The sequence below is a fragment of the Poecile atricapillus genome, chromosome 6 (genome assembly GCF_030490865.1).
Source record: "Poecile atricapillus isolate bPoeAtr1 chromosome 6, bPoeAtr1.hap1, whole genome shotgun sequence".
NCBI classification, from domain to species: Eukaryota; Metazoa; Chordata; class Aves; order Passeriformes; family Paridae; genus Poecile; species Poecile atricapillus.
In genome coordinates, this window is record NC_081254.1 from 11363521 (window position 1) to 11376099 (window position 12579).

A 12579-nucleotide genomic window follows, 5' to 3' on the forward strand; every position below is an offset into this window, starting at 1 on the left:
TCTGGCTGCGGGGCCGATGTCCGTGGGTGCGGCAGCCGCGGCTCCCGCGGGGGCGGGACCCACCCGGCGCGGCCCGAGCAGCGCTGCGCGGCCGGAGGGGGCGGGGGGCGGCCGCTCGGCCCGGAGGTACCGGTGAGGGAGACACTGCGAGCGGGCAAGGTGGGTCGCGCCGCGACTACAGCGTGTCTGTAGTGGAAAATTAAATCCCGGGGAGCCCTTTCTGGAAAGGCAGAAGTGAGTAGGCGAGGCTGAAGTGTAACTTTTGGGAGGCTGCTTAGTTATCTTGCACCCTTTTGGGTATAGGCGCACCGCTACATCAGCGTGCTGTGGTGATCCCTGAGGAATCTGCCATGGCCAAATGACACTGACACAGGATCCTTCTCGTGAGCTTCGTTGTGCGCTCCCTGAGCTATGCCAGACCTCGGGCTGTCAGGAGACAAAGCCAGCTCTCTAAGAGCTCCTGTGACCTCGATGTCAGCGCTCAGCCCCTGGTCTGTGTGGAGCTGACGGTGATGTCTTCGGGTTTGTTTGGATTTTTTCGGTCACTGTTATCTCTTTCCTGAGGCCAAATAGTCAGTTAGGTCCCCCTGCAGCAGGACACAGATTACACTAGTCACAGGATTGCTGCAAACTTTCCTGATTTCAGCCCAGAGCTGGAGTGTCACAATGAAAACTGAACAGCAACACATTTTGCGGACTTTTTTTTTCTGCCTTAAGTACGTTAGAAACTGAGCCCTGCATTTTAATCCATTTTGCTGCTGTTGATTCATTTTCTGACCTAAAGCTGGTAACCTAAGTGCTATGGTTATGTTTATGAGCAGGACATGGTTAAAACAACAGGTGTTTAAGTGTTCTTTGCCTTAAAAGAAGAGTTTTTCTTGTCATGGGAAGGTAAGTGCCATAGTATTCTTAAGTATTACCTGCTGTAGTGTCTTTAAAAACGATGACTGAAAAACTCGTAAGATGAGAACTTAGTAACACACCTCTCCAGACTGTTTGTGAAGACTTAAGTGTATCTTCCCCTTTCCTTTCATGGTGAATCTGTCTCTCCACAGGTGTCCAGTGTAACACAGTTACCAAAAAATCTTCATGTCTTTTAAAATTTAATTCTGACTAAACTGTGTTATATACCAAATTTTTTATGGTAGCGAAAGGAGGTTGGTGCAGAGAAAAAAAAGGCCATTCAGTAGAGGAAAAAAGTCTGAAAACAGATGGTTTTTTTTGTAAAGGTGAAAATAATCCTGGTGAAGGATCTAGAGGGAGGAGTAAGTAGCAAATTTGGTTAATTGGTAGAGATACTGACAGTAGCAAACAGCCATAGAGAAAACATTTGAGCTGCATTTTTGAAGGCATTATATTCTAGAGAAGGAAGGTAATATGCTATCGTTATATTGCTCTAGCATATCTCCCCAGCATTATCAACTTTTTCTGGAATCCACAAAACACAATCTTAATAATTGACAAAGCAGACTGTGGTGAAGCCACGTGTGATAGAAAATTTAGCAGCTTGAGGAAGATCAAGACTTAGGACAACTTGATAAAAAGGCTAAAAGGAACTCAGAAATCCTAAGGTCTTTGAGAACTGGAGGATTTTAAAAAGGTGAAACAAAGCTGTATATGGAAGTAGGAGTAGGATTAGCTCAACTTATTTCAGAGCTCAGCAGTGAGGGAAAGGAGAATGCGATGAGCTCTTTTGCCGAATGGTCTTACTTTGGAAGCAATATTGAACTTCTGGGAGGAAAATATCTTTTCTCTTGGTCATTAATTTTGCCACTGGCAAGGTAGGAATTCAGAGCTAAATTTTTTTTCCATCTCTAATGTGTCAATTTCAAATTCCTTAGCACTACTTAGCTAATATGTAGTAAATATGTACCATTTCATCCTGTTGGTGACAATGAAGATCAGTCCCCAAATACAACTGTTGATTTCATGTGAAATGTGCTTAACATTGGGTAGACTCAAAACTCTAGGATTGTGTATATTGGACAACTGGTTCAAAGCTTGGGTTTTCTTCATGCATGTATCTAGTGAGTAGTTTCTTCAAAGAAACTACTCCGTTCGCCTTGCTTTTCCACTCTTCTGAAGGATTGTAGATAATTGTACTGGGGACAGTACAGGAATCCATGGGACAAAAAAGTCATAAAGCTGAATGCTGCCTTCTTGTACTGCCAATCCCTCAGGTGAGGGAGATGAAAGAAAGACTATCTTTTTGCCTGTTTTTTTCTTTTCTTTTTTTTTCTAAAGGAAAGTCTATCCAGCTTGTTGAATATCATTCTGTTAAAGAGGAGATGGTAGTTAATTCATGTGTGACACAAATCTTCCACTTGGCTAAACATAAAACATTCAAACCATGACCTTGTATGCATCTTTTTATTTGCCAGAGATTCATAATCTGTTGCAGCTCAGAAGTCAAACTCTCAAGCAATCCACTTCTGCAAACCTTGATGATCCAAATGATAAAACCTTGTTGCTGCAGTAACAGTAATTCAAGTCTCCCCTGTGCGTACATTTGCCACAGCAGACAAAATATAACCCCTGACTAATTTGGCCAGCTTTGTGAAGTAGTTGCAACTTTAACAATTGGAATTTCCATTACTTGTTTCCTTCCACCTTAATTTAGTATTGACACTAGTGGCTTTTATTTCATTCACCTAATGTCTGTGTACTCCCGAGCATGCAGTTGTGGCTGTCCCAAAGTCAGTTCACTGTAATACACACAGCATGGTCTCCTAGCACGAGTGAATTGTTTCCGCTGGCGTAACATCTCTGCTGGACTTGTGGAAGGACAGCCCTGCTCGTGCTCAGAGGCATTTGCTGGAGGTGGTGACACTCTCCTCTGCCTGGTACCCATCCAGCTTCCTCACAAATGTTCCCATCAGTCATCTGGGAATAGCTTGGGGCAGGGAGGGGGGGGTGCCTGGGGAGCTCTGGACAATCCTCTGATTTGATATGTGTAGAGAAAATGTCACCATGCTCCTGGAATATGTTTTTTGTTTAAATGTCACTCCTTACATCAGTGACCTCATCTGACTCAGCACAGCTTCTCTCTGAAGGGAGGGAGCTTTAAGCAGGTCACAGATTTTGACATAACCAGAGAATGTAGGGAAGAAGGCACACCATGAGAAACAAAATACTATTATCTGAGCAAACAAATATTATTTTTGAAACAGACTAGCAGGAAATTATGTAAAGCAACTTAAAACACAATCTGAATATCACAAGCATCTGAAAAACAAGGAAATTGCCACTTCTCTACACACAGTTTATTTCAGCCTCTGGTATTCCAGAAGCTTTTGCTGAGGTTTGTTCTGGTAGCTGTGGTGGCACTGTAGCTGCTGCACTGTCTCACCTTTGAAAACACGGCAGGGCTGAAACAGCCATCTGGATAGATCACCAGCTTTCTTATTTAGAGGCTGATTGTACTGAGTCTGTAGAAGGTGAGACTTGTGCTAAGGGTGTCCTCAACAAATGGAGCTGTGACTAAGGTATGAGCTTCTGCAGCATTTAAACTTCATTATTGGGAGCAGAGCTTTCTTCAGGCAAGCAGCGGGGATACAGACACAGGAGAAAGGCTTGGAGAGAGAAAACTCCGGAATAGTCTTTCTCCAAATTGCACCTGGTAGGGATAGTGCAGACACATGAAAGAGCTGTGGTCCCAATGCATTGAAGGGAAATGTTGGTTGGGACGCTGGCATGTCCTCTACACTTTCCTTTTAAAAATGCCAAGCTATGCTGAACATTCGGCAGACATGGACAGAAACCAAAGGAGTAGGAACAAGTGACCTCAGTTTAACATTTCATTCAAATGACAGAGCCCCGAATGCGATGCCCGCTCTGGTTTCTTAGCTCACTGCTCAGCCTGAAGGATCTCTCAGATCCTTTCAGATGTCCTGATAAGCAAATGGCATGTTATAGATGTGAAAGTAGGACAGAAGCTGTTTGGAGAAGGACATAGTGTTTGATTAAACAACGTCTCTGTTTTTTAGTTCTTAGCTCTGTTCAGTTTTCTGTGTGGTTTTATTCTGTTCTGGGTTTTACTTCCTCCCCTTTTCTGTTATTTACGCAAATGATTGAAGATGTAGGTATGGAAAGGTAACATGCACAGAATTCACAGTCCATAAAACTGTGGTCTTTCTTCTAATATGTATGTGATACTGTCTTTAGTAGTGAAGCAATGACTTGTTACGTTTATCTTACTCCTGGTTTTATTCTGTTCTCCTGAACTCTTGAAATGGAGCCAAGAAAGGGCACTTAAAACAGCAGTGAATTCCTATGAAAAGTAAAAGGAAAAGTACAATGAGAATATACCTTCAAACTTTTGTGTATGCATATGGATATCTTAAAAAAAAAAATAAAATAAATCAGTACTAGATAAACTGGCAGGCCAGGAAACTCTGCCATTTTAAGTCCAACAAGTCAGTTTTGCCTCTTCTTAAAGTAATCTTTCAAACATCAGTGGTTCTGGACTCACAGAGGACAGGTTATAAATACTCTTAATGTAAATGTACCTTCAAGGTATTTGTGAGACATCAAAACCCTGCTTTATTTTCAAGCTGTATCTTGCTATTTGCTTTCATTTTAGTTGAGGCCAGTTCCACTGGCTTAGCGTAACTTTTATTTAAATCTGTGTGAATTGCTGTGGTTTAATGTGGACCGCTGGCTAAAATAGAGGGTTACATGGTTTAGTCTAGTGCCTATGCAGAGATTAATTATTCCCTTGTACAAATGGCTTTTCTGGCACTGTGAATGCTAGACAAAAACTTTATTGCTTCATGGTTTTGAAAAATTATTGACCATCTCCTTAGACAAAGACTGAGTTCCTGGTAGTGTTTGCTCTCTGCTGTTTTGTCATCAGGTATTTACCATGTTTTAAGGTAGGTGTATTGGCAGGGTGACCCATTATCAGTGTTCAAGCTGAGCTGCTTCTCTCATGTGCATTGTGTAGGTTTGCTTGTCTTTTTGATTATTGAAGTAGAACCTGTGGGGGCTTTTTCCCCCTTTCTCTAATATAATGGCAATTTCTTTCTAACCAGAGGATGAAGGAGTATAAATGCTGCAAGGATACAGAAGAGGGGTTCTGGAGGTCCTGCACAGATTAATGACTTGAAAGGAGTGAGCGTTACTTAATGTTTGTAGCTTTACCCTGAGAGCAGAAACTTTTTGTTTATATCTGTATTTCTGCCAACAGCTTCTTCCCTACCCTCATGCCCTCTGTATTTTATCTATTTCCAATCTAAGCCAGAAATGCTATCCAGCATTTGAACTGAACAAGGGTTATAGTTTTATGGAACTCCTAAGAACTGCAATGTAAGCTATGAAAAACTTGGGGAATTAATTAAGGAAGCAGTTAGCTAAGTATTTGTATCCTTAGCCTTTCATTCAAGCATCACACCTTTAGAAGACTTGTATTGAAATGATGAAACAGGTATGTCGTGAAACCATGCTTTTGTCACAGAAATTAAATGCTGTTTAGGAGTATCCTATGATACATCTTTCTGCATTCAGAAAGAAGAAATGCTAATTTTTCCTAAGGAAAGCAAGGGCTGTGGAACCAAGAGCCAAACGTGAAGTTGTGGGATTTTTTTTTCTTAATTTATTTTTTAAATTTATTTTCTTGGTGGTGCTAAATACATGTAGTATATACTTTTTTTTCAGTTCAACAAAGCATTGCAAAATAAGGCAAACACTTCCTTTGTGCATTTCCTGCTACATGTGGAAAGACCTATGTAGAAAGGACTTCTATTATTTGTCACAGTGCAATATACCTACGTGCTGAAGCAGAATTTAAAAATGGCTTTGTAGTTGTTAACAGGTTAGTGAAGAAACTTGGGTATTTGGGATTTTAGAATGGAATTTTGTTGGCTTGTTTTATTAAAACATGTGTTTTGTCCATAAAGTAACTGAGCAGCATGAGGGGCTCGAGGAGCCTAGAAAGATCTGTCCTCTTCCCTGGGGGCTATATTAGACCTCTGAGTCATGAAGTCTTTGCATAGTAGGTGTCTGGTTACAAACCTTTTATGGGCCCTGCTCAGCTGGGATATCAGCATCTGCATTATAGCTCTCATCTATTCTTAGGTGGTATCAGAGCACGACTGAGCAGGCAAGGCAGAGGGAATTGCTTTCATTATGTAAAACCCTTCCCTGTTCTCAGTCTGTTTTTTCACACTTCTTTCTGTTTGCCCCATCCTTCTGTCCTGCAGTGCCCTGTTGCTGCCTCTGAAAGCGGTACAACATGGCTTACAGTGTGAATCTGAATGGACCTGGACCATGGGGCTTCCGACTGCAAGGGGGCAAGGACTTCAACATGCCCTTGACCATCTCCAGAGTAAGTGTGCAAAAAAACCTTGTTGAGCTTGTTTGGGTTGAAAAATAGCAGTCATATGTACACTTTGACCTGGCCTGGTAGAATTGAGGATCTTTGCACCTAGGTGTGAATAAAGAGAGTATAATGTGAACTAGAAATGTACCAGTTCAGAGTACAAGCTGGCATTGATAATGCCCCAGGAAGACAGTTCTGGTTAGTATATTTTTATGGATGGTGATACTGTCTCTTTTAAGTGAGCTTCCAGTTCTATTCTGTACAGTGTTGTCTCTTTTTCTGCTGATAGGGGCCTCACTGGTGCAATCTTGGGGGGCAGGAAGTAGAACAACTCTAAATGAATTATAGAATTATATTTCTAGAAAATAAACATGTAACTGTAAGTATGTGAAGTCAGGTGATAAAACTGAACAAAGACAGGGATGTGTCCCCTCTTGTGATGAGGTGCAATAGTTGGATAAAAATTAGACACATCAAGCAGAAGACTCAAGAGTACTTAAAATACTGTCTTAAATTATGCAGAAGCCTTCCATTTGCAGCTGACAAACAGCATGGATTTAATAATTAATTACCTGCTGTATCTGTCAATTACAGCCATATGTCTCCTAGCTGCCTTTTTCTTTTCTCTTCCCCTTGAAGCATTATTTTAAAGTGTTGCAGTTCAGTACTCCTATTACCTGAATTAGCTCAGTTTCTTAAATATTTTTAACATTGGAAGGTTTTCAGGAAATTTGTGTTTCCGTTACCCACTTTCCTCTTATGAGATAGCTCTGTGTGATTTCTGGTAGCTCCCTTATTTTTTTCTTGTTTCTTGACAGTCTCAAATCTGCTCCAGAATGTTCAGATCTTTCTAGAGAGGTCTTGTTTCCTCCACAAACCACCTGCAGAAGGCTTATTTTGCAGTACAATGACAAGAGAGGTTACTTACATAACAGTAAGAGAAATACCAGAATGATTTAATCAGACAAACAAATAGAATGCAAATAAAAGGTCTGCTCCACTGCAAAAATCATAATAAAAAAGCCACCTACACTGCTTTTAAAACTATGGGGTTTTTTGTAATGAAAAAATACAGTCTGTTAAGTCGTGGGTATAAAATGTGTGTCTCTGCAACAAATGTGATTCAAAGTCAGTTGGTAAGCTTCTGAAATCTTAGCCATGCTATTTCATATTTATCCTGTGAAACTGTATCACCTGATCTCCCTTGTTCTTATGTATATTATCCCTTTCTTGGAAGACAGAGCCACATTTACCTTAATACTAAGGCCTATGATGATTCCTTTTCATAACTCCTTTTGCAACATAGTCACTATAAAGAAGGCTGTTCTGGCAGTATTATCAAAAGCAAACAAGCAAAAGACTACCTAAAATACCCCCTGTCTACAAAAATAAACTCCCTTCATAAACTCAGATTAATTTTGCTCCTGTAAATAGTTTTGGTATTTCTTTTTTCATCCCACCCAAGGTAAGTACAGAGAGGTACCATCATATTTTTGTAGGCATTTTCACGACACTTTACAGCCTGCACTGTATGGTACCTCGAGTCTGTCAGCCAGGGGCCAGGGCTGTGGCACTTGTACTGTATATGACACAATCAGTAATGAAAAGACAATTGTTTCCCAAAAAGCTCACTGTCTCAGACTGCAGTCTGTGAAAGTGTAAACATTATGCCCCAAGGCTCTGTGATTTTCATGGGCCTTTTGAGAGCATAAGAGGAGCAGAAGTGAAACTGCAACAGCTGAATTCCCAGAGGTGTGGAGGAATTAGCTCTTCACACAGCTGACTGCATTTTCAGCCATACCAGTGTCAGAAAGGACTGCTAAATGTTTTTAACTCCTTCCCAGTGAGGCTCAGTTTTTAGCTGGGATTACAGCTTTGGGATGGAAATGGATTTTAGAGCCTGCCTTATGAGGGCAGAAGCAGTCATACAGGAATTAACATAGCATCTTTCAGGGGGAGCTAGGATAGTTATGCCTGCTGTTTGTGATGTTTTTAATTGGAACACGGTGTAATACATGACTTTTGATGGTAATATGGTTTTTTGTTTATCACCTATCACATAAATATATCTCCAGACAGATCAGAAATTACAGTCATAAGTGAGTTGACCTATGAACTCAGCCATAGTTGCAGTGTTACTGTGGTGTGAAAAGGAAAGCTGTTCTTAAATTTTTAAAATATTCCTGGTGGGGAGGAGGGGTAAAAAGATAACTGTGAGGAAGGTCTCCTTCATGGAAAGCGCACACAAGTCTAAATGTTGCTAGTGGATGCTGTATACCTAGTTATCCACATGCCATTTTGATCCACAGCTGCCCTGAGATGAGACTTTCTATGTGCAAGATGAGTCCTAAACTCCAAATACTTCAACTTAAACATTATTATAATTGCTTTTAATGTCAGATGTGCTGTGGCCCTTTTGGCTACAAATGTGCTTCTAAGCCTGCAGTCTGGGCTTGCCTGCAGACATGTTCATTGTGCTCTGACTGCCCCCAGTTAGTTAGACTGTCTGTGGGTAGGCCACAGGGAACAGAAAGATTCCTCCTTTTTCATGAAGGCTCTATGCTCTTCTGTCATGCTACAAGAGCACTGCCTCAAAGCTCCTGAGAAAGATGATGGGAAGATGTCTAACACAGCAGGGTTGTTCATCCCATCTATAGTATTAGACCAACATGTTTCCAAGCACCCTCCCAAAAGAGGATACCAGTATTGTACCATTATGAAGCTAGCCTGTGCATAGACAAGACCTGTTGACCTGCACTCTGTCAGCCAGCCCTATACAATTCCCATCCGCCTCACTCTTTACCTGGAGAGAGGGGAGAAATCCTGAAGGTTTTTGAAACCTGCTGAGAAAAGCACAATACAGGATTGTGGGGTTGCTAATGCTTCTGTTCAGGAAAAATGCTCTTAACACAGTGGGTGAGGAAGGGAATTACACAGAGCTGTTTGGCATAACAGTTCACTTTTAAAGAAATCTTTAAAATGGTGTGAGACACTGTATTTTCTTCCATTCAGGTAGGCCCAGGTGATCAGCTCATTGCTGAATAGTCAACAGTATAAAGCACAGGAGTTGCAGTCAGTCAGCTGGGTGACAGGTGATGTGCTCCCCTGAAATGGATTGTTCTGCTTATCTGTTCTTTATCTAAAAATAAATGCTTGTCTAACATAGGGGGTGGGAACAAGAAAACAGGAGACAAAAACAAGTAGGGAAGAGTTAAGGTCACTCTTCAGGTTTCACACTGCTTTAACAATAGCATTGGGAAATCATCTGTAAACTATTTTTCCAGTCCCCACCCTGCAGACCATCATACCCACTAGAAAAATTCTGTCATGAGATGTCAAATTCTGTCATGAGATGTTATGAGCAGGTAGCAGACACAGGAAAACTGTATTGACAGACTTAGCAAAGCTGAGCATCTGTCAGCCCTGCTGAAGTGAATGAGTCTTGCAGGTTGTTGGCAGTGCTAAGCGCTGTCACCAGTGGCATGATCATATACATAAATCTGGTATTTCCAAATTGACGTGGGCAGCAAAGCTGTTTATTTTCCTCTAGTGCTTGAACTGTCTGGAAGCAAGCAGAATTCATTAATTTTATAGACTTAATCCTCTGTAAGAAGGCTTTTGGACATAGTTAATTATCTAAGTGCTCAGTTGCCATGTTACCTAAGATGGTATGGTTGTACATGGTTGGGTGCAATAACAGAACATCTTCATATAATTCTGAGCCTTTATTTCTGAACAGTGAACGTTTCTAGTGAGACAGGCTTACTTGCAGGTGATGCAATGAGCTGAAAGGTGTGAAGGAGCTATTGTTATCTGAGGTAGCAGAAATATTATCAAAATCACTGTGGTAGTTCATGACTGGTATATTCACTCTACGGTTATTCATATAGTTTTGTATTTCCTAATAGGTTTTTTAGCATCTTGGGTTCCAAATCAAAAGCCAGAGCCTGAAACAGGAGATAATGTTTAAACAAAACAAAAACATTAAAGAAATATTTTTCTTTATTCGATTAAGTGATGCAAAAGTTGAAATCTGGTCATGATGTAAGACCAGGGAGGGAATATAACAAACACTGCTACAAAAATAATTGAATTAGTTAGACTCTGTTACAAGAAGCCTGAAACAGCTTTTCCAGTCTGGGGAAAACCCAGGTCTAGCATTTTGCAGCCTGTCTCTGCAGGAGCAGGAGGGTTTTTTTCTCACAGTTGTTAGGCTCTTTCTTTTTATCAGCATCTCTTGCTGATTGCTTCCTGTCCCTCCTCCACTCCCTGGCATACATATGCCATCCTCTGGCTGTCACTGCCTTTGCTTCAGAGGAGCTATGTGAGAGTATTCATTTCCTGTGGGCTATTGCGTATCAGTGCCTTACAACAGACAACTGAGGAGGGAAGGCATTCCCTCCTCACTTTTTTCTTCTATTCTTGAATGTGGGGAAGCCTCAAATGATCTGGATCAGGCTCTTTGTGTTCTGCAGCTGTCCTTTCAATGGCCATGTGGTGCTGTACATAAACTATAATCAGAAAAATGCAGTTTACCTGTACTGACTGAACTGAAACAATTCAGCAAGTTCTCTTGAAGTGCTGGTGCTGCATCACCTATTAAGCATCCACCTCTGGTGAATGAGACTGCTGAGTAGCTGTCCTAAAGCTGCAAATGCAGCTTTGAGAGGGTTTTTTTAATCTCCAAATAAGAATTCCTTCACAATACCAAAAGCTATAGATTAGTATTTATAATAATGGATATTCTACTAAACTAACAGGTAAGTCTGGTGTCCTCTAGAAGTCTAAGAGTTTTCCTCTTTAACTATTACTCAGTAGAGATGTTTCCTTTTTCCTTTAAAGTTCATATGACTGAGTCAGCTTCTGGAAAGGAAGTATGCCATTTAATATAATGACTGTCTTATGCCTAGACAAACTGTAGTAATTTCTTAGGCCTGAGCAGTTTCACGTTCTTCTAGTCTTCTTACAGTTTAACTCAAAATAGTCCCTTGTAAGAGGAAAATTAAATATTTCCAGTCCAGCTTTTCAGAACACTCCAAAACTTTATTGTCTATTTTTTTGATAAAACAACTATTCTGTGGGCATCAGCATTTCTTTGGGATAATCTGTTTAATTTCTTGATTACTTCTTGAATAACAGTCACCTCATCTGAAGTTACAGCATTCTGAATTTTATTACCTACAGTTATTTGTTGTATATGCAAACAACATCAGTATCCTAGGAGAGTGCTAGTTATCTGAGGTGGTATGTTTGCTTTCAAACTAATTTGCAAACCAGTTCTGGTATGTTTACAACTCCATCAGAAATTATTGTGTTTCTGCGAGCCTGAGCCCTACAAGTAACTCATCAGCCTCCTGATTTGGTATTGTTTATTTGAGATGTTCCAGTAGACAGCATCTGTCCTATAAATGGCAGTTCAGTGTACAGGTCATTTGTATGATAAGGTTGCATGTCTCATCAAACACAAGTGTCATGTCTATGTGAGACACGGAGAGAGGGAGCAAATTCTATAGTTGCGTTCCATTTAAATATTACTTGTTTGACCAGAGAAATGGGTTCTGGCACCTGGGGATCAAAAAATCCCAGGATACTGGGGAAGCAGTTCAAGTCTCTGCTCTGAGTAAAACAGAACAGTCTTAAATGTGGCTATGCAGCTGCTCTAAGAGGTAAGGCATTAATTATTCTGAGGTAGACGACATTTCCTGTCTTGACCAAAAATACTTTACAGAGGTCTGAGAAGTAATGGTTGTTTCACCAGAGCCTCTAACACTTTAAGAGAAGGTTTGATTTCTGCAAATATCCAATTTTGTATCCTAAGCAGTTCCAGCACAAGTTGGGTTATTTTTCCCTTCTGGGTAAACAGTCATGATACAAGTAAGATGCTTTTGTTTTCTTTCCTTGCAGAAAACATTCTGAAAAATCCATGAAGTTTGTTGTAACTTTAAACTCAGGTTTATTTGTTGAAGTCTGATTACAATTTTTATGTAAACTGTAGCATGATAACACAATGTGATTTGAGTGCACGTATTTTACTTGACAAAATAACTTTCAAGAACAGCATGTAGCTAGCTACAGCTCTTGGTCAAATGATTTCTTCTTTAAATCAAGTACTCGGAACACAAAGGCAACCTCTCTTATCTGTTTGTGTGATTAAAGTAATCACCAAATACTAAGCCCACTGCTGAAGGTCAGGGGTATATAAGGAGTATTATGTGTTCTGCACAGATACTGTGCAAAAGTTGTCTATTTAAGGCTATGTT

The 12579-nt window shown here is 40.5% G+C and overlaps 1 protein-coding gene across 11 annotated transcripts in view; it reads left to right on the forward strand.

Moving 5' to 3' along the window:
- Positions 1–21: 21 nt before the first annotated feature.
- The window catches only part of LDB3 (LIM domain binding 3), a 116486-nt gene continuing 103928 nt past the window's right edge, over positions 22–12579 (forward strand). For 8 of the 11 annotated variants that reach the window (XM_058840693.1, XM_058840695.1, XM_058840696.1 and 5 more), the window contains exons 1-2: positions 5993–6100; positions 6201–6325. In XM_058840693.1, the coding sequence (XP_058696676.1) occupies positions 6233–6325 (93 nt within the window). In that variant the 5' untranslated portion in view covers positions 5993–6100; positions 6201–6232. Of the gene's footprint in view, positions 160–5992; positions 6101–6194; positions 6326–12579 lie in introns of those variants that run through there. The other 3 variants (XM_058840694.1, XM_058840704.1, XM_058840703.1) reach the window with 3 other exon arrangements.